At 36.0% G+C, this 22,674-nt stretch overlaps 1 protein-coding gene across 1 annotated transcript; it reads right to left on the bottom strand.

The window, feature by feature from the left end:
• Positions 1-2,841: 2,841 nt before the first annotated feature.
• LOC147501136 (uncharacterized) lies at positions 2,842-5,839 on the bottom strand. The gene is made up of 4 exons (XM_086606168.1): positions 5,560-5,839; positions 5,397-5,427; positions 3,563-3,604; positions 2,842-3,476 (listed from the first exon to the last, which is right to left on the bottom strand). Exons 3-4 carry the CDS (start codon positions 3,584-3,586, stop codon positions 3,045-3,047), a joined length of 456 nt encoding a protein of 151 aa, XP_086462294.1. The 5' UTR covers positions 3,587-3,604; positions 5,397-5,427; positions 5,560-5,839; the 3' UTR covers positions 2,842-3,044.
• Positions 5,840-22,674: the final 16,835 nt, after the last annotated feature.

The following is a 22,674-nucleotide window of genomic DNA, read 5'->3' as shown; positions in this document are numbered from 1 at the left end:
TCTCGTTGAAACTTGCTTGCAAAAATGGCTTAAACCACGATGCCGTCTGAAAAACCTTTCAGCCATTTAACTTACTTACTCCTCTCTTAAGCCAGTAAAGTTAGCGCATTAGGGTGTGTTTGTTTAGTGGCAAACCTGTAGTGGGAAAATATTAGATTTGCCAGCATTTTCCCACTAGAGTTTTGCCAGGCTAATTTGTAGTGGGAAAATTTCAGTTTGCCAGTGTTTGTTTGCAAAAGTTTATAGTGGGAAAATATGGGATTTGCCAATTTTGCCAGTGTTTGTTTACATGGTTTTTTTCCTATGGCAAATAATTTTTCAACTTTTTGGAAATATATATTTTTTTGTTTTCAAACTCAATAGTCTAAAAAAAAACTAAAAATAAAATACAAAATAAAGATAATTAAAAACAATACAACTCAACATTAATAGTAATAGTGTCTTTGAAACAACCATAAAATAAAGTCAAAGTGCAATACCCTTTAACAACCATTGTTATCCAAACACATATAAAATGTCATTGTGCCTTGGATAAATTTTATTTCTATACTTTCTCATACTCGGATCACGTGCTATGGCTTGATCCCAAACCTCGTTGCTAGCTATGATCTTCTGTTCTTCATAACTCCATTCAAACCCCTGTTGCATTGTTACACTAGCAATATCGCGTGCTATCCATCGTAAGGTCTTCACTCGCTGAGTTACATGACTAATAGTCAAGTCGATACCAAATGTAAATGTGTTTTGGAGTGTTTCTCTTGCACGCTCTTTTGATATTGGAAGAAATCCGTTCTCATTCTTATGACCTAGAAGTAGCTCGTTATGGAATATACCGATAAGAACATTGTCCATCTCAGTTGTCCATCACATTGCCATATCTAATTAATAAGCATACAAATTTAGTTAATATACTTAAAACAATGACAAGTTAAGAAAGTGCATTAGGATAATTAGTAAAACAAACTTGGTCCAAATGTCGTTACAACCACATAAACATAAATTTAATTAGAAGATTCCACGGACATATCGATTAGTACAACTACAAGGCGAATAGTAATTTGATCATTACAGAATTAAAATAACTAAAAACACCATGACCAAGTAGCGGATGTAGACCCAATCGTCGCGTTGCTCAGCTACATGACCTCTCAGATTTTCTATGTGAGGTGCATATGGAACTTCTATGTGAGGTGCATGCGGAACGTGAGAAGCTAGCACTTGGGGAGGTAGTGAATTTGTCAAATTGGTCTCTTCGATGGGTGCATATGGAACTTCTATGTGAGGTGCATGTGGAACGTGAGAAGCTAGCACTTGGGGAGGTCGTGTGCACCTACGAATAATGGATTCCGAAGACCTCTTACGCTGAAGGTGAGTGACCAATCTATGTTTAGCTTCTTCTACGGACTTACATCCATAGTAATCTACGTTACTATGACCATTCACCTGGGCTTTACAGTCATCCCAATTTGTATACACTCCGCGATTCTTTCCTTCGAGTACTACGTAACACACAGGTTTTCCATTCCTGTCATCATATTAGAAAATGCTAAATAACACACTGACAAAATGATAAAGATCAGTCGTCACTCTTTTATGGGGAAACATAAAGAAAATATCATCAGAAGAGCACGCGTAATAAGGGAATTCTTACTTATCACATACTTGTATAGTTATAAATTATAATATAAACTTGGCTAATTGGCTTACAAGCATCATGCATGCCCATGTTTTCTACATGGTGTACACAAAAGCTCCACTTTTATATATATAGTCTCTGCCATTAGGTCTCAAGTCTCAACATGCGTGATCCACAACCACATAACCAAAAATCATGAAAGTAAAAACTATAATATACCGAATTTCTTATGCAAGTAATGGATTTTCACTGATTATAGTTGGCTGATCGTGGTCGGATATCGTGCCATGATGATTTTTGCAATGATAATTATGCATTATTCAGTTTACTGCATGTAAATTCAATCAAACGCATCATTCAATTTAGTGGGCATAAATTCAATAAAAGGCATGCATCATTCAATTTACTACTCTACACAAGTCTTGGTTACAGACTTCTAGTAGAATTGTGGAAGTGCAAGAAAATATTCTGTTTTTATTTTTTGTGTCATTCAGTGTAGGTTTTATGTGCTGTGAGTTGATTCTTATATTCCCATTTGAATTTCTGACTTCAACTTTCACTCAAAGGCAGAAAACTTTGAGCACTCATTTTGAACTTTTTGTCTTTTTTTGTTCAGGGAAGTTCAAAATCAGGAGAGAGTACAGATTCAGGATCTGCACAGAATACACAACAGCACCACCTGTAACACACCACACACACACAGCAGCACCACCTGCAACACACCACACACACACTGCAACACACACACGCACACAGCAGCACCACACTCTGCACACAGCACACTCAACACTCAACACTCAACACTCAGCACTCTGCACACAGCCACAACCGCACACTCTGCACACAGCACTCTGCAGTCTCAACAATCAGCACACAGCCACCACCACAGCCACCACAGCACACAGCACTCTGCAGTCTCAACAATCAGCACACAGCCACCACCACAGCCACCACAGCACACAGCACACAGCACACTCTGCACACAGCCACCACCACTACCACCACAGCACACTCTGCACTCAACACTGTGCACTCAGCACTCTGCACACAGCACACTCAACACTCAACACTCAGCCACCACCGCCAGCACCAGCAGCAATTGACAACTACTAAACTGACACGCCAAATTCAAGTGAAATAAAGTAGTTGTCGAAAACAAGAACTAGAAACAAAGTCCAGAAATGTAAAACCGCAAAATAAGAGAAAGTGCCAAAACAGATGTCATATATAATCATACCACTAACAGTAAGGAGAATTAAATTCAATAATCCAACACTTGTACCTTAATACAAAATATCCAGCTAAACTCACACTTGGCCTTACAAATCAAATAGATGCATGTAGGACATAAATAAAAACTTATTAAAGTTGCAACTTGCCAACATAAAACCTTAGAAACATCTTCTGCTCAAAGACCTGCTTGGTGTAGCTTCCTAAACAACCAAGCAGCCTTGATATCCTCTTCAAGGCCCAAGAATACCTCCATTAGTGGCAAATCAACTGCCAGCAAGTCAAGTGACCTTAGGTAAAGTTCCGGATTCATATCCGGAAGAGAATGCAAAGCATCCTTCAACAATTCTATTGGCTTTGGGGCAACTACTACTGGTACAGGTTCTGGTGGTTTCAAGGCCTTGGCTAATTCAACTACCGCAACAATGAACACCTTAAATGAAGGGGGTTCGGGTATATCCTCAAAGAACCGAGACTTCCTAGATTTCTTGGCAGTAGGTGTAGTGGGTATTCTGAGCACTCTCAGTTTGAGAAGTAGCAGCACCATCAGCTTCGCTCTCAGCAACTTCGGGTGCATCACCCCCACTTCCTTGGGTTTCCTCAATATTATCTAAACAAGTTATAGAAACATAAAGTTAATTTCATAACAAGTTAGATGCACAAAAATCAACTCTATTTACTTCAAAATCAGCTAACCTCCCGAATCTGTTTCCATATCATCGAACCCAGTATTACCCCCTTCTCCAGTTGCATGGTCATTCCCAAAAAGAATACAACATTCAATGGGATTATGGTGTTGATAGGCCATCAATGGGAGATGTATTGTGGAATAAAATCGAATACAAATACAAATACCCAAAACAGTTCATAACAGTTACCAAAACAGATGTAAATACAAATACCCAAGTTCATAATTTCAACTATCGAGCCTTAAAATCGAATAAAAACCAACATATCTAAAGCAACATAATTAATTGCAAGATTTATAAACATAGGCCCTATAAGTTAAACCCTCCACGCGACATCAGAAACTTTGAATCATAAGCATTCTTATCTACTAACAATAACTGAACGGTACTCAAAATTATAATAACAATAAAAAAAAGTACACATACCATTTGATGATCAACTAAAGCATACTCAATCATCATCCAATCAGTAAAGTCAAACTAAAATATCCGTTAGGAAATAAATAAACTAAAATATAACGCAATGATCAACTAGGTTTTTTATATTTAGTTTTATTAAATGCAATGATCAACTATAAAAGTGTGTTTGAGATGATTGAGAAGGAAGATGTTGTGTTCAAAGTTTACATATTTCACTGCTGATGTGATAGTGTTTCTAATTCAGAATTTATTTTCACTGCTGATGTTGAGATGATTGAGAATGTAATTTGGACCAATGACAAGATACTTTCAAGCTTAATGATTCTAGTTATAGCTAGTTTGGGAAATGACTCAAATGAGCCATTACTAACAACAATGATAACAGAGCCATAAATAACAGTTAAGTTTCAGAGCACGTTATACTGAATTACTGATTACATCTTGAATGTGTATAATATATACTCTGACAGAGTAGAATATTTTCTTAGAATATATGTTGCGGGTTAGTCATATTTGTAAAGAGTTAAAACTAACTGTTGTAATAAGTACACTCTGGTAGTTATCATAAGTCAGGTAAGGGAGGCAGTTGAAAACTGGATGTATTCAGTTAAATAGTCTGACACACACTCTCAAGCTGAAGGGTTAGACGTTGGAACCACTGACAGACTTGCTTTGTGTATGAATGGATCAAGAAACTTTCAAGTTTCTGATCAAGAAACCTTTCAGTGTAACATAGTACACTGAACTCCACTTTTCATAAAACTAAAAACATAGTACACTGAACTCCACACATTTAATAAAACTAAAAAAACCCCAGATTCCTAGCAGTGTTTATATGCCAAGCTGTGTTGGATACTAGCCAGAGCAAACTGAAAGTAAAATTTACGACCAAAACACTTGTTCTTCCTGATCGGTAAAGTCAAAAAATTTCAGTTCATACACTTATTTTTCTTGTTACGTTAAAGACTAAAAAGATGAATAACTATCTCCAACCAAATATTTAATGATGTGAGGAGTAACCAACTAAAGTTTGAAGTGGAGTGGCGATCAAACTTCAAGTTTGAAGTGAGGAGTAACCAACTGAAGTTTGAAGTGAAGTGGCGATCAAACTTCAAGTTTGAAGTGAGGAGTAACCAACTGAAGTTTGAAGTGAAGTGGCGATCAAACTTCAAGTTTGAAGTGAGGAGTAACCAACTGATGTGAGGAGTTTTAATTTCCAAATAGACTTTGAAGTTTGAAGTGGCGATCAAACAATTGACAGGGTCGGGCGCAACTAAAGAGTCGAATTAAAGAACTTGTATATTCAATCAAAAATTTGCTGACATTCACTACCACAACTCTACAATGATTCACACAACAGCCCAACAGTCCAACATAGTTCTAAAAAAAAACCAACATATCTAAAGCAATCAAATTTGTACCTGACGCAATTTCTTCAATCTTCTTCAATTTCTGAAAGTTACCAATAAAAAAAAAACGTGAGAGGACAGAAAATTTTAATGAAGGAGAGATAGAGAGATGAAGAGAGAAGTGAGAGAGGAGAGCAGATGAAGAGAGAGAGATGAGAGGAGAGCGACAAATTACCTTTTGAGTTCGAGCTTGAGAGATGGAGAGCGAAGTGTTGCGGCTGTGAAAGAGAGAGAGAAGAGATGGTGGCAAATTTTTATTGCCCTAGTGGGAAAATAAGGGGTGGCAAAAGAGTTTAGGGGGGGAGCTGGATTCTATTTTCCCACTTCTAGTGGGAAAATTTCATTTGCCGGCAAATAACAAATAGTGTTTGCCACTACCCTTAAATGCATCCAAACACTGGCAAATAGTGCATCTAGTGGGAAAATTTTATTTGTCACCCCCATTTGCCACTAAACAAACACACCCTTAAAGATTAACGTTTACTCCATAAGTCTGACTAAAAAATGGTAATTTACTCCGCACAATACATATATGCATTTAAATCATATTACTTGCAGAAACCATAAGACATCTAAAATTATCATGCGAAAAAAAGGGGGGGAACTTGAGGCGATCCTTGGAGATATGGGATGACTTTCGTGTTAATGGAGTTAGATAAAGAGAGACCTGGCGCCTTAACGAAGAAGGTAGTAGACTAGGCTGTCTTAAATACTCGAGAAAATCCTTCAACTTGTTATTGCCAAAAAAAAAAACAAAAAACAACTCGCACACAACAATCAACTAATCAAGTGAGCAAATATTCTTGACCAGAGCTTTGTATTAGTGAAATAATCAAACTACTATGACCCAGACATGGATAGCTCATAACATAATCACAAAATCAAGTTCAAATGTATATTCCAGCAAAAAAAAATGTTAATATGCATATGATAAATTGCTTAGCATAAAAAAAATAAATCAAAGTGCCCAAACATTGGGAACTTTTTTAGGTTTATACTCTTTCACTATATAGGGACTGGCACACTTGGTTTGCAAAGTCGCACTGCTTAAAACCAAACTGCTGAATTCTAGTCCTAACTCGATCTAAGTAGCTTTAGGTTGAGTCTAATCACTTAGAACTGAGAAAAACTTCCATCAATAGAATGACAAATCAATTAAACAACAGAAAAAGTCCCTATGCAGCTCCTCACATGATATCCACTTCCAAAATAGTGGGTGTCAGTAGACCATAACATTTGCACAGTTCATCAGTCTCATGAACTTTTCTTTTCAAACCTAGTGTTTGGCGATAATACATTCAATTTGTCTACTGGTGACTTCTAACTTCATTACTACAAACACCTTTTCCACCCAGTGGATAGTGTGAATATTAATTCCAGGACCTTGGATATGGTCCCCCACTGCCAGCCAATATACCCACCCGGGAGGTAGAGTAAAAAAAAAGCTTTGAGTGACGTGTAAAAACTTCACCTTCTCTAACTCACATCTCAACACTGTACCAGCATAACTTTTTTACACTGAAATAAAATGGAGTAAATTTTGTATCATCTGGCAGTTGGAATAACTGAAAAACACAAGTATCCTTCCAAGGCTAGTCTTACTAATTGTCTTTCATTTCAACAAGAGTCTTGATGCGTTAGTGGTTTCAACAAAAAGCTAAAAGTAATCCCTACAAACCAAGCTAGCAAAATTGTTGAGGTCTATATAAGTAAGCCTTTTAGGTTCCACAACCTTATATCATTTTACACTTTAGAGTGGCCAAAAATCAGTTCTGACAGGATATCTTATTGTTTTCCAGGATACTAACAACCTTGTTAATCCATAACTTTATGAGAGCAATAACAACATGTTGAACATGACGAGGGAATGTTCTAAAGTGAAACAGTAAATCACACCTATGGCCATTTGTATACAAATATTGACGATTACAGTAATCCCAAATATGCTAAATGCTGTAACGTATGCAATAGTGAGGATTACAGTAATCCCAAATATGCTAAATGCTGTAACGTATGCATATGACTCAAACACCCCATTAATCCCAACTGAAGGTGTCATTAAACCAATCGCTAAGCATATAAAGACAGTGCCACTACACTTAGACAGTTGGTCTACAACACTTGGCATATTAGTAGTTAGATCAACTGGAATTTTTGTAGTTCTGGCTCTTCTACTGCTTCGAACTTGGAAGGTCTTCCGAATACTATTTATTTGTTTCAGCAGTTTATATATTGTCAGCAGGTTGCTTTCACCAGTTGGGAATTGTTATCAATTTCTCTTGATTATTAAATTAATTTTCTACACATTATCACCACAAGGTAAGAGAGTAAGACCAAGTATTCACACTGCATAAGCACAGAATCATCTATAAGCCAATTGGACCAATGCCGTTTGAAAGCGATTCCTCACCAGCGAGTTAACTGACCGTTTCTTCTTTAGTTGATATATTGACTTCTCTTTTGGTTAGAGCAAGAGTCATACTCTTTAACACATGAACTAGCAAAGTTGGTAAAAATTTTGGGTGATGATACCAAAGGTCTGGGAACTTGCCAGCATTATTGAATGATCTCATTTAAAACAGACTTGCCAAAAAAAAAAAAAAGAATAAACCAGCACTTTTAAACAAGTGAAGTAGTGAACTACACAACCACAAGTTGTAAGCTTTGGCAAGAAACATCGAGAAGATTACTAGACAAGATTTTGATGAAGTGGAACACAAACATGCTATTTTAGGTAAGTATTCACATAACAATAACAAGGGTGCTAGAATTTTCCAACCCAAATTCAGAATCCACATGCAAGAAATATCACATAATGGATTCCAGACAACACATAATGATCGTTCTTATTCTTATAATGACTGCAATTATAGTCAGCACCACACTTATTCTAAGCACCCCAACATGAAAACAGAGAAAGAAAAAAAATACCAAAGGATAAGTAGCAGTACTGCGCTACTACAAAACGATTCTGGAACCTGCGCACCTAGCATTTTCAAGAAGAAGACTTTGCGTATGCGAAAAGAAAACAATGAAAAATAAAGAAGACATGCAATGAAAAAAAAAATAACTTTGAGCTTGTTGCAAAAGAGAATATGTTTGAGGTAGACAATAAAACTTGGAGTGGAGTTGTTAAATAGATTTGAGCGTAACAAACCCTACTATTCTCGGGGCAACTAAGTTTGCGAGAATTCCCCCGCCAAATGTGGTAGTCCTATTCTCACGGGAAAGCCCATGAATGAGAATGAGTCCGGATTCAGTAAGGGTAACCGCACAAGTCAACTTGTGTGGGTTCATCTAATCCTATTAGATTAACTTTGAGATTAAGATTAGATAACGAGACTCTTAACGGTTTAACACCGTTTTCTATTACGTTAGCTGTCAAAAAAAATTATTTTGGTAAGAGAAGCCTGCAAAACAATAGGACATCCCCTGTTCCAGTACTACATTCAAAATATGAGAAACACTCAAAATTAGACACCAAAATGATTGATCTCAATACCAAGCCAAGTAATTAAGCTTTTGCTGGATTTCAATGCGGTCCTTGTCTTACTTGGGATTCATTTCTTCGTAACTTCTTTTGTATACGAACTTGGGCAAATACACAGATGATTAGTTTGAAATAATGCATGTTGCCATAAACATATCACTTGTTTACATTTACAGGAAAACCCGAGAAGTGTAACCGAACAATCGTACAAAACTGATCATATCTCCTTGCCCGTATAAGTTATTAAATGCTGGCCAAATATCAGTAAACTCTCACGTCTGATACTAAGGTGTTGCTACTGTGAATTGTCCCCTAACTAGAAGAGAGTCAACCCATAAATAACTAGCACAATGTGTATTAATTATCTATTGTTGGATGCTATGAACCTTGAAAGAGCTTATCAGTAATCCTGTAAGAGAGAAGCTTCGCCCATAGTTCATGTTGTCGAAATATTTCAGCACTTCTAACAACTTTGCTTCTTATCAAAAAGACCAAAAGTGATTATTGGAAATGCTTCACGTATAGAACCAACAATACTAGTTAAGTTCTTAAACTTTCTAGAAAATGAGTCCCTCTTCTTCTCTACGATTTAATGTAATGCCTAATTCTGATGCAAACAGATTTGAATCTCTTAAATACAAATCAATCAATCAACACTGCCATACAAAAAGGTAGAATCAGCATGTTGTCACTGACTTCCTCTGCCATCCAGTACTTCCATTTCCAAGCTGTTCAGAGAAGTGGGGCGAAGAAGTTCGGCAGGAAGAAGATGGGTCTTTTATATTTTTGTTAGGAAATTGAGTTTTCGGCGGGGTGAATTAACACGTTCTCTTTGTCTTTAGGATTTGGTTAGATTTAGTTCCTCAAAAAATTAAAGATTGAAATAAAAATTGGAGAATAGAGGTAAGAAAACAGGAGGGAAGAAGATGAGTTTTTCGCGGGCTCTCTTTTGGATTTTAGATTTGTGTCGATGTTTAGATCTTGTTACCAAAATAAAAGATTTTGACAGCTAACGTAATAGAAAACGGTTAAGAGTCTCGTTATCTCTATATATATATATTAGGGCATCTCCAATGGAGAGTGTAAATCTCCACCTCCACATAGGTTCTATGTAGGCGCCACTAGGATTTTACACTCTTATTTTTAAAGTAATAAAGATACACCTCATGGCTCTTCCAATGGTGGTGTGGAAATAAGAGTAAAACAACAGACGTTAACCGTTGCAAGTTTGCAAAAGTAAAATTTAAATAGAGAATCGCACGTCACTTCAACTATCGTCCGTATTTCAAAAATCTGAAAACAAACGTAGCGACGGTCATGGCCCGTCGCAAATGAAATATTTTAACTTCCCACGTCTGTTGAAGTGACGTCCGGACTTAAAAAACCCACCAACGACATTTAAAGCTACGTCCGTGTTTCTTATTAGCTAATAGCATGAGAGGGGAATTTCCACCAAATTTTAACAACTAATAGCTATTATATACGGTTTACCCCCTCCATTGGAAGGAGTTTTTTCAAAATAGGAGTGTAAATTTCACACATTATACGCTTTACACTCTCCATTGGAGATGCCCTTATAGCTCTCCCCTCGTCAATTGAGGGAGAGTTTTGAGAGTGTTCACGTGGGCAAAACTAATTACGATAAAATAGGGAGAGGTAATTACGTGAAATTAAGCCAAAAAATTCATCTATTTTTTTGTGCCGGTCTTTCTCCACTAACGAGAAGAGGTAAACCCCAACAAAAACCCCAAATCCTACCTATATTAATATCCGTTTCTCCCAAGATGCTCATAGTGAGCCACATCAGCAAAGTTTTTAAAATAGTCCCTATTTGAAAAATAATTACTTGCCTTCTTACCAAACTAACCCTGAATTTGGCCTGCTCTCTAATTTAATATAAATTAAAATTGTCCTTTCAGGTGTTATGCTAAAACAAAAAACAAAGCTACGCATTATTTCATTATTTCAAATGTACGGGATAAAAAAAAACAAATTCTAAAAAACAATGGATTAGTTAATTGATATGTATTAGTTATTGGATATGGATATGGATATGTATTAGTTAATAGATATAGATATGTATTAGCTAATAGATATGGATATGGATTAGTTAATGGATCATGATATGCATTACTTATTGGATATGGATATGTTAAACTTCCAAGTGCTTCCCTTAACTATAGGCCCAGACATGATGGGTTTAAGAATAACAGGCGCGGCCACAGGTCGGGCTGCATGGCTAAAAACAAAGCTACGCATTATTTCATTATTTCAAATGTACGGGATAAAAAAAAACAAATTCTAAAAAACAATGGATTAGTTAATTGATATGTATTAGTTATTGGATATGGATATGGATATGTATTAGTTAATAGATATGGATATGTATTAGCTAATAGATATGGATATGGATTAGTTAATGGATCATGATATGTATTATATTAATATCCGTTTCTCCCAAGATGCTCATAGTGAGCCACATCAGCAAAGTTTTTAAAATAGTCCCTATTTGAAAAATAATTACTTGCCTTCTTACCAAACTAACCCTGAATTTGGCCTGCTCTCTAATTTAATATAAATTAAAATTGTCCTTTCATGTGTTATGCTAAAACAAAAAACAAAGCTACGCATTATTTCATTATTTCAAATGTACGCATGGGATAAAAAAAAACAAATTCTAAAAAACAATGGATTAGTTAATTGATATGTATTAGTTATTGGATATGGATATGGATATGTATTAGTTAATAGATATGGATATGTATTAGTTAATAGATATGGATATGGATTAGTTAATGGATCATGATATGTATTACTTATTGGATATGGATATGTTAAACTTCCAAGTGCTTCCCTTAAATATAGGCCCAGACATGATGGGTTTAAGAATAACAGGCCCGGCCACAGGTCGGGCTGCATGGCTAGTTCTCTCACAAAGTCAAATTTTTTTTTTTTTGGAAATATGGGAAAGTGTTGGAGCTTAAGTTATTGATGATATAAGTATGATAAGTGGTGACCTTTTTGATAAACTTGACTACATTGCTAGAACTTTGAAGGGTCGTGTCCATAAACCTTGGGGTGGTATTCAGTTGATTGTTAGTGGTGATTTTTATCAACTTCCACCTACTGTGAACGACGAAGATCCCCTTGATATATAGGGAATTTGCTTTTGAAGCTAAATGTGAACGACGAAGATCCCCTTGATATATAGGGAATTTGCTTTTGAAGCTAAATGTTGGGATGCTACTTTTGATTTGCGAGTTGAACTTACTCAAATATTTAAGAATTCAAGGGATAAGGATAGGGAGATTGAATGAATTCTTCAACATTGCTGTAATGAACCAGTGGATTCATCGGTGACTGTGTTATGTCTTTATCCGTTGAATAGGGATGTCGAGAGAGTGAATGATGCTAAGTTAAGAAGTTTGAGTGGGAAAATTGTGAAGTATCTGACAAGGGATACTGGAAAGAAGACAAATAACCTTTGGAAGTTGCAACTCAATAGGGGGATCGCACCTAAGAAGTTGGAGTTAGGTATGGGTGCTAGGGTGATGTTGATTAAGAACATGGATGTGGATGTTGGCCTCATGAAAGGTGCGACTGGTACCATTGTGGATTTCGTTGAGCAAACTGGAAAGAAGTCTCGGGGAGCATTTGCTAAATGTCTGTTGCCCAAGGTTCGATTTGACTCAGGGTTGGTGCGTATGATTGGGCCTGAAGAATGGCATGTGCCAAGGAATGACTCTTGATTACCTTCGTACTGATCTTTCAAAAGCCTTCGGTTATGGTATGGTTTATGTTGCACTTTCTAGAGTTAGAAACTTACGAGGCCTTTTTTTATCTGGTTGCTTGGTACGAGTTTGTTCTTCGTTGCTCATCTTTGAGGAGAGCAAATTAAAGGAGAACACGCCATGATTATTTTTATTGAGTGGTCAAGACGCACATTACATCAATGATGATCGATTTTATAATACTGGGTGTGAATCAGATTACATTCTCGCACATTACCAAAACCCAATAATGATGTTATGCCTCTAGGAGAAGCTGCAAAAAGAACATCAGGCTCACTGTTGTGACTAAACGTATTTTTTAGCAGGTGCCAGCTAACTTACCTGGGATGAAGTGCCTACCAGAGAACTGGGTGCAAAACTACCAAAAACTAGATATTCATTTTATAAGAAGATCCTGAACCTTGATGTTGAACTCAACTCCCTGACACGGGTTGAAACTCGAAAGAGTTTTAGGACTTCCTGATGGCTTGGACTTCCATATGAATGAGCAGTGTCTTGCATATGAAGTGTATCAGATAAGAGCTATGCGTCGTCACCTATTTCCTGGTAAGCAGGGGGTGGGGAGAGTATTGAGAATGCAATTTGTCACACAAACAGGTTGACTTTTGATCTTTTGCTTTTCTGCCCCAAAATATCATAAAAATAAAAAAGAATAACTTTTGCAAGGGCATTGGTCATTTAAGTTTTGAGCATGCATGTCTTCAGTGCGCATGATGTATGGGTACGCAGGAATGAAGGCCTGTGGATCAGTACTTCTTTGTTGAAATACACCCTCACCTCTGTGTGTGAGTGGCCCAGATTCATCCTCACTTTCTCTCTCCTGCGCACCCTAGATTTACCCTTAAGTTTTATGATTACAGAAAGACAATAAATAAGATACCAACGAAAGCTTTGTTTTAGTACATTTTTACTGCAAGGAGAAATAGAAAACAGTGTTTGCATATGTTGTACCTATCCTTACGAAAACCTTGAGCGCACGATCATTAATTATAATGTTGAATTTTTTTTTATTGGACCTTGACTTGGGCATCATAGTTGGAGATTTGAGTTAATATCATTTTTTTTCTTCTTGCAGATATCATGGCTGGGACCAGTTGATGCTTCCTTTGCTTCACCATAGCTGATTCGTGGTGTTGGGTTCCAAGTATTTTGTGCTTCTGGTACATTCTTTTGCATTAACCTTTGTTGTTTATGCATATGTCACCAATCCTCGCCTTTGTTTTAACCCTCAGATTCAACTTGAAAAAATAACAAACATTTAACATATTTTTCTTTTCGGTTCCTTCTGTTCTTTGGGCTTAATATGTTGTTTCTTATTGATTTGATTTACAATGATTTGAACCTCAGACTGAGGTTCTCATTGAAAACAAAAAATTCGAATGCAATAAAAAATATTTCTACAAACGATTTAAACAAGAAAAAAGAAATAAACAAAAAAAAATACTTACTTTTAGATTTCAGAAAACTTTGTTGTAGTAGTAATCAGACTGATCCCTTCTCAAACAAGTTTAAGCTAAAGTGAGTGTCGAGAAACCAACGAGACTAAGAAAAAAAAAAGGCGTAACAGTTAGGGTTTGCAATGGAAGGGGAAGAAAGATAAATAGGCGTAACCCTAACATCAATCCCTTAATATCCGGTGAGAGGGAAAAACAATTGAGGTGAGCGGGAGAATTTTCATTGGAGAGGGGAACTTGGATTTCTCTATTGCGGTTTCCATAAGTGAGGACTGAGGAGTCTATTGACCGGTTCAATTCTTAGTGAGGAGTCTATTATTTTGGTATTCTTTTTTTTTTTTGTAAAGTTGTTGACGGTTTTATTGAAAGCTAAAATGGTACAGCCTAGCTAGTGCTCAAAAAATTGTGAGAACGTTGACGGTTTATTCTATTGCTAATTTGACTGTTTTAGAAAACACCACCATATTTTCTTGAAGCTTATGTTATACGCGATATAATGTTGCAACAGCCGTTATAAAATTATTATATTTTTTTGACGTTTGTGTCATACACAACATAATGTTACAACAACCGTCATAAATTTATTATATTTTCTTGACGTTTGTGTCATACACGACATAATGTTGTACTAACCGTCATAAATTTATTATATTTTCTTGACGCTTGTGTGTCATACACGACATAATATTGCAATAGCCATCATAAAAATATTACTAAAACACCTATCTTGACGGTTTTTAACAAAACCGTCAAGATAGATAAAAAACAAGCGTCATAATATGTAATTATTTTAGTAGTGAAGTTGTGATATGATAGAAGATGACAACTTCATGTTGCCATCTTACATTCTTACCAACGTTTAGAGTTCGTTGGTGATGCTGCTTTGGGGCTTGCTTTTGCAAATTTCGTATATATCACATACCCTGATCTTGATCCGGGCCAACTTTGGCTTCTTCGTGCTTCCACCAATATTAACATTGAAAAGCTTGCTCGCGTTGCAGTCCGACATGGCCTTTTTCATTTTGTTAGGCACAATGCCCCTTCTCTTGATGCAAAGGTACACAAGCTAAAAATATTCTGTTGGTTTTAAACTTTAAATATTTGGTTTGATCATGCTCTAATATTCGGGTTTGTATATTGTTTTGGTAGGTTAATGAATTTTCTTTAGCAATTAAAGAAAAAGAACAAGCTTGCGAGATCTCAGCGTATGGAGGAAAGGTAAAAGCGCCAAAAGTCCTAGCGGATATCGTCGAACCCGCTTCTTTGGTTTGTATCGGACGCCAAAATTGATTTGAAGTTTATGTGGGAGAAGTATGTGATTGTGTTTTCATAATTTCATACATCTTTCGAATGTTAAATTACTATGTGATTGCTGCGGTTTTGTTGTTGTTTCATATAGGAGAACTATTACCAATTTATTATTGATATGATCAAATGAGCTTTTGCAATCGGGATCATCGAGAAGTCGTATTTCGGATATTAATCGAAAAAAACACTCCGTGCTAGCCAGTCAGATTTACTGATAATAGGAATTATCATGGTTTACTCCAACATCTCAATGGTCTATTCCCTTGATTATGAAACGTTTTGTTCGCTCGAATCATTCACAAAAATCACAAGTTATATGTACCGAATCCTTTTTCAGAATCCAGCCATGAGACCATGGTGATCGAGAAACTAACAATAACACAACGAATGTATAATGTCCTAGCACAACAGAAACACCGAAGGAACATACAAAAAATGCAAGCAGCAATTCAGAAAATATACGTGTAATACAATCGTCTATAGTTGCCATTAGAGTATCCCATGAACAAGTTCAATAAAAAATGCATAATTTTGCTTTGTTGTGATCCATAAAAATGCACAACTTATTCCGTGCTATAATGGATTAGTTAATTGATATGTATTAGTTATTAGATATGGGTATGAATTAGTTAATAGATATGGATACGAATTAGTTAATGGATCAACAACAGAATTCTTATGCTATACAACTGCTGTCATATTAAAATATATATAAAGACATCAATATTCATGAAGCATTCAACAAAAACCTATTGAAAGCATACGCCAATATACATAAAGAAATCCTAAGAAAACACATCAATATTCACAAAGCACACACCATCATTGAAAGGTTTACGAATTCCTTCCACTTCCTTCTACTGAATGTTCGTTTTTTTTTCCTGGACTGAAGGTTTTTCCCTGGTACACCATCTTTGAAAGGACTCCAAATTCTTTCCACTGAAGGTTAGTATTTTTTTTACTATTAGTACATATTTTTTGGTACATAAGAAATACGAACACACTTAATCAAAATGTTTTCTCATGCTTCAACCTCATGCATGGCAAAGGAAAAGCCTTTACTTCCGCTTTCCCTTTCAAATTCATCACAAACCCCCAGGAATTTCTTACAGAAGATTGATTATTGCATGGCAGAAGCTTCACTTTGTCATTGTCAATTTGTAATTATCATTGTGACATAATTATCATTGTCAATTTGTAAGAGTAATAGACCATTACAAGAAGCAAGAATCGTCCCTTTGAAATTTCTTAGTTTTTCTTTCAAAATCTTCCTATCTTTTATGTTTATAAAAAATTTGTGAACCTGCTGCTGATATTATAGGCGTTCTTGGATGATTACACATTCACACCTTATCCAGAACTATGGCTATGTTGGAGTATGAAATAAGGATCGGATATCATGTTAAACCATTGCTTGCATACGTGCGCCTCAACTCACTTAGTGAATTAGCTGGAACTCCTAGAAGAACTTTAGTGATAATGTCATCGTTAAGATGAACTTGTAGCAAGATTTCGTACCTTGCTCAAAAATTGGTAGGCTTGGTCCATTGATTCTATATCACCTCTTTTTGAACCTTCTATGCTTAGGAGAGTCTATAAAGATTATGCTGGCTACGTGAAAATTAAAAAAAAAAATCCATCGCTATCATTGAATGGGGGTGGGTAATTGGAGTTGGCGGTTAGTGTTTTGAGGTTTTGTGGGTTTTGCTAATATGAATAGAGACATATTTTTTAGAATTGGCCGAGATATCTCGGACGAACATAAGGGTTTGGAGACGAAAGGGAAGAGAGGGTGCAAACCCAAAAGATAGTTTCGGTGAGGTTAAATTTTGTGGGACTATTTAGTTTCGCAGTTTTTTTCTCCCCCTTTCTCGTAATCCCCCTGTCGACGTGGACACCCTCACAGCGCTCTAAAAGGGACTGCTATTATATATCCTGATTGAAGCAGCCTCTTGAATTGCACTTGATCTTCTTCTTGAAGCTGAACGTAATTGGGTAACGGCAGGCGCCGGCTGTCCAACTACCATGACTGCGTCATTACAGGACGCTACAGAAGCCACATAAATGCTCACTGAACTCAGCCTCCTGTCATTCTCCGTTTCCAACATAGACTGCACTGCTGATTGCAGAGTCGTAGCAATTAAGTCCATAGAACTGAAATCCCTGGATGTTGTTGCTGATCTTCGAAAACTCCATCTCCGCTTCTCTTTAGGGGTGGTGGGAGCAACGGGTACCGTAGGGAACTCAGCTGAATATGAACAATGCTGATTACGAACACTACCTCCCTTACCATTCTCTTTCTTTCACGTCAAGAAGTTTTTAATCCATTTTCCTGCCTTCCCCATATCTTTCAACTCTTCTCATTAACCATGCCAACACAGAAACAACAAATAATAGGGAGAAAATAAAACTGATGCTTCTTTCTCTCTGTGTCCCTTTCTTTCTGAACTGAACTGACAAAATTTATGAAGGCAATTTACTCTTAGCTGACCTCTTATATTCTGTCCTTTCCTTCTGTTTGTTTCTGAGTATCATATCAGTTGAGTCTTTTGCATTTTTTTAGTGGTTAAGGCCTGCAGAAGAAAAGTAGTACCATAATGAGCCACTTGCCACCTTCACTTCACCTTGGTGAGGGTTGGTGTGTGGAGAGATTCTTTGCGTTATATGTAAATTCCATCAGTTTCCTCAATTGTCACTTTTGTCCTTCTTCTTTATATGCTTTATTAATTGAGTATTTACTTTCATGTGATGGTGTGAAAGTTGTTTATGTCATTTGATTATCAGTATCATTTGTCAATGATTTGCATGGACGAAGCCATGTGAGGAAGGGTATCTATGAGTTGCAACTGATGTAACAGGATTTCTAGTAGTAATGAAACAAAGAAGGCCCAAAAAACTTACCGGTGTAACTGATAGGGTATATCTGCACACTGCCAAGACGAAATGGAGCCCAATGACCAGACCACCAACACCCTTAGCAAGGTACTAAGGAAGGTAAGCCCACATGCACGACTAAAATGTGATCACACTCCGCATATAACTGCATAAGCAGATAATCTTTAAACATGTGATTTTCCATATTCCAAGTTAGCTATCTATGTTGAAAAAATGTCTCTCTGTATAGCAATAAAGAAGTACCTTAGTCATCCAATTACAGTTTGTAAAGCTTTGGCAACTAGAACATCCTTCTTTATGTTTGGGGATGAGTGGACCAAATTCCCAATCACACCAACCTGACATGCACAAAAAACAATTCTGAAAATGATATAAACGTATTAATAAAAAAAAAATAAAGGAAAAAATATCAGTTATGCCTCATGCACTCATCTGTCCTAACCTTAAGATTGTTCTTACTGTTAAACAAGATCTCACAAATAGATTAAACAAGTACATAGTACTAGAAGTTGCTAAAGTTTAGCGATGAGTTCAACAGTTTCACTAGATGTTATAGAATACGAAGAATTGCACTACGGTATGTTCCAACTAGATGATGAAAACGGCAAAAATAATTTCATATCGTGTTATAATTACAAAGCAAATACAAGAGCTTCACCTTCGTTTCCAGCCCGCCTGATCCATATATCCACATCTGTATTTAATTTAAGAGATTTAGACGTGAAATCAAGTGGTATGTTGAAATAACCAACCTCAAACGTGAAAAAGAAAAGAAATCCTCAAGTCTATACGTGAAAAATATAATGGGCTTAAGCCCAAGATAAAAACACCAAACCATATTTGCGACATTAGCCGAATAGTACAATTATAGATATACATGAAGTTAGAATAATACACAAACTAAACTTCTAATCAAATAGGGAACCCTAATCAATTTAAACCTATAAATACACCACAACAATGCCTCAAGTAAAATAATTTTAAGAAAACTTATCATCATAAACAAGGATTCAGAACTACTACAAAAAAAAGGTACACATTCCAATAAATTTTTTTTTCAATCTTATTAGATTTTTAAATAATATTAGTTAACATGTGTTATTTTAATCCATGAATTAAGCATAAATATTCGAACATATAGTTGTATGAATAGGTTGAACCAATTGCACCATCGATATTCTATTCGTAGGTAAAAACACAATGGCAGGAATACGTACCAGTGAGCGCAATAAGCAGAAAATAAAACAGTCATACCCAAATTTCACTAATCCCACAATATTTAACCAATAAATCATTCATACCCAATGTTTCGTTGCCATACCTTTCAGCCCAAAACAAATTAGAATTAGCTTCAAAGGCAATAACAATATATATGGTCACCCATTCATTTCTATTACAAATGCCACATCCATAAAGCAGAGTAGTTTTACCAATACATGAATCAAATAAAGTTTTCTAATATTGCCTATCAAATTTTTATAATTTTGCCATATCATGTCTAATAAGTTGATATATTGTTCTAAATATGGATCTACAAGAAGCATAAAAGGTACGATTTTTTAAAACAAGTATCTTTTTTTTCTGAATGTGTATTGCTACATTTAGTTATTTCGATTAAAAAAATAATCTTCTACTTACTGCAATGTGAACATAACATTTTTTTCTTGGCTATCTTATACAAAAACACATAAAATGATCACTATGGAGATGAGAACAGAGTAATATTCAGGAGGGATTGAAGTGTCATTCAAACCTATGCTGGAAGAAATAATGAAAAAGCTAAATCTGGATCAACCTGTTTACGAAAGTTCAGTACATAACGAAATATACAATGCAAACGTCAGGGTGAGAAATGATGTAGTTGGTGTGGAAGGTGCGTCTGAAATCATAAGTTTTAAAAGAGTACCATCAAAATCCATTGAAGAGACTGAAAATACTCCAACAAGACGGGCAATTGAATTCACACAAAAAGTTAATGAATTCGAAGTTGTTGACTACAACTTTAAGGAGTTGAAAATCAAGCGAAAGTTCTTCAAAGAACAACAAGAAAGAATCGAATTCCTCGAGAAATCAATGAATATCAAACAACGAACAGAGGCAAGTTTTTTTTATTTAATATGATTTTTCATATGTTATATATCACTAACTTTTTAAAGTTTAGGTTGGAAGAATTGAAGCACGTCGCGGAATATCCAGTACAAATATTAGAAGTATTATTTTAGACAATACCAAACTCATGATCAAGGAGAATAAAGAACGGTACTCGAGTCTCAACAAATTCAATAAAAAGGTAAACAGATTTAACATTCATCTTTTTTTGGTTAATTGTAATTTTTAAGTGTTTTACTAATAATAAATTGATCTATAAATTGATGTAGCGAATTCAATTTCAAAAACTTATCCCTCTAAAATTCAAAGATATGCTGAAGCACTGCACCAAAATATTAAAGATAGACGACCCAGAATTTTTCAACGAAATATTGGGAGAAAATCAATACAGATGTCAAATATTCTCTCTACGTAATTATCTGTTCGATCTTAGAGATGAGATGACTTATCAGACATTTTTACATATATGGAATCATATTTTTAGTAATAAATGTAATCATTTTTTAGCCAAGGTTTTGTGTACAAATGGAGTTTAAGAGCTATCCCCAATCATCAAACCACAAGGAAAGAATGACAGGTATCTTTGAACAGATAAATTGCTCTAAGCATGTATATTACAAAAATAAAATCAGAGAGTAACTAGTGGGTTTTATCAATGTCTGCTGCTTCCCTTTTAATTTGAATGAGTGATTAAAATAATTTTCATATCTCATAGCTATGTATAGTTGCTAATATTTTTTAGAATAATTTAATATAACGGCACCCGTTTGTAGGACCTAAAAAAAGGGTACCAGTGGGGTTGAAAGTGAAGCAACTCGAATGGAGCCTATAACAAAATCACAATCACAGGGAGATGGGGAAGTAGTGGTTACTAAAACACTTCAAGAAGCCAGCCAGACCATGCAGCGCCAACCAACAGTCCTTGAGGTGGAGAAGGATATTTCTCTTCCAACAGCTACTGTTTCGATGGCATAGGCTCCTATCTCTAGTTGAGTTTTTTTTTTTTTTTTTTGATGTACAAGCTTCATTAATGGTAGGAGGAGTAAACATATTAGATTCTAGCATCGAGAAAAACCCCATTCTCAGACGTGGTTGTGGATAAAGTAACTAAAAATTTGGATTTATTTTGTTTCATTCTTTCATCCCCGTCGCTCTTTCAATGGATTTCTTTCTCTTTTGAAACCCAAAGTAAACTATGAGAACCCGGAGAAACCAACCACAACAATGAGGATACAAAAGAAAAGCTACCTATTGTTATTGTTGTTACGACTTAGGTTTACTTCACACCATGTTTTGCAAGGACACAATTAAGTTGCATGGTATAAGTACTGGTATAAGTACAATCCCAATAAATAATCCAAACAGAAACCGGTATCTGCGGTTCGGTATCCTTTCCTTTGGGCGGTGGGTGGTAGTTTCTCCGAAGGACCACATGGAAGCTTCTTACCTCTCTCGCCTATCCAACTTTTCGGTTCCCTACGAATGCGAATTTGGCTCGGCTTTTTACCGAGCAGTTTGTCCCAATAAATACCTATAACATTGGCAATTGCTCAAGAAACCATCCAATTTTCTACTTTTACACAACTCCTACGGCTAGCTTGAAATCCTTTTTGTTTTACCGGCTCTCTACGTTGCGTGGTGTGTGCATGTGTGGACCTTATTTATGCACTCCAAAATAGTGTTTATGCATGTCATAACCGGTCTAGGTCTCTTAGTGAGCTAACCGACATCTTGTCTGATGGGCGATCACATTTACGGCGAGAATACCTAAAGGAATATCTCGTATTCATGCTCATGAACTTCCAACCAATTACTGATCGACAATATTTTCTGTTTTGACTTTATTTAGGATTGTTTAAAGGGACTTTAAACCATGGTTCTACTCTTTGGAAGCTCGCTAGCCAACATCCATATAACAATCTTAAACTTCTCGCAGTTCCAACTTTGCTCCACCTATTTGTCTATTTAAGGAGTTGGAACATATCGCTTATTTGTATCAAGTTGAACTTCGGAAAATCAAGAATTGGAACTCTTAAAAACATAGAAATATGTTAGAAACCACGATTCAATCCAATATGACCCTGAACAAAAATGAGCGGAACTTCCATACATTTAAACTTTTGATTACAAACAGGCCCTAAACTTCTGACTTCAGGGCTCACCTGTTTTTTTGTGTGCAAATGATCTTTAACATGGTAAGGCGGGGCTAATAGATATTGCCAAACATAGAGCACTTTCAAAGT

This window comes from Coptis chinensis, chromosome 4 (genome assembly GCF_015680905.1).
Source record: "Coptis chinensis isolate HL-2020 chromosome 4, ASM1568090v1, whole genome shotgun sequence".
NCBI classification, from domain to species: Eukaryota; Viridiplantae; Streptophyta; class Magnoliopsida; order Ranunculales; family Ranunculaceae; genus Coptis; species Coptis chinensis.
Note: the sequence above shows the minus strand (reverse complement) of the source record. Positions and strands in the feature narration are given on the sequence as shown.

Excerpts from the sequence above, each read along its gene's own strand:
- LOC147501136 (XM_086606168.1), bottom strand. The coding sequence starts at position 3,586 with ATGATATGGAAACAGATTCGGGAG. Across the intron at positions 3,477-3,562 it reads TATGGAAACAGATTCGGGAG|ATAATATTGAGGAAACCCAA; the intron begins GTTAGCTGATTT and ends TAACTTGTTTAG.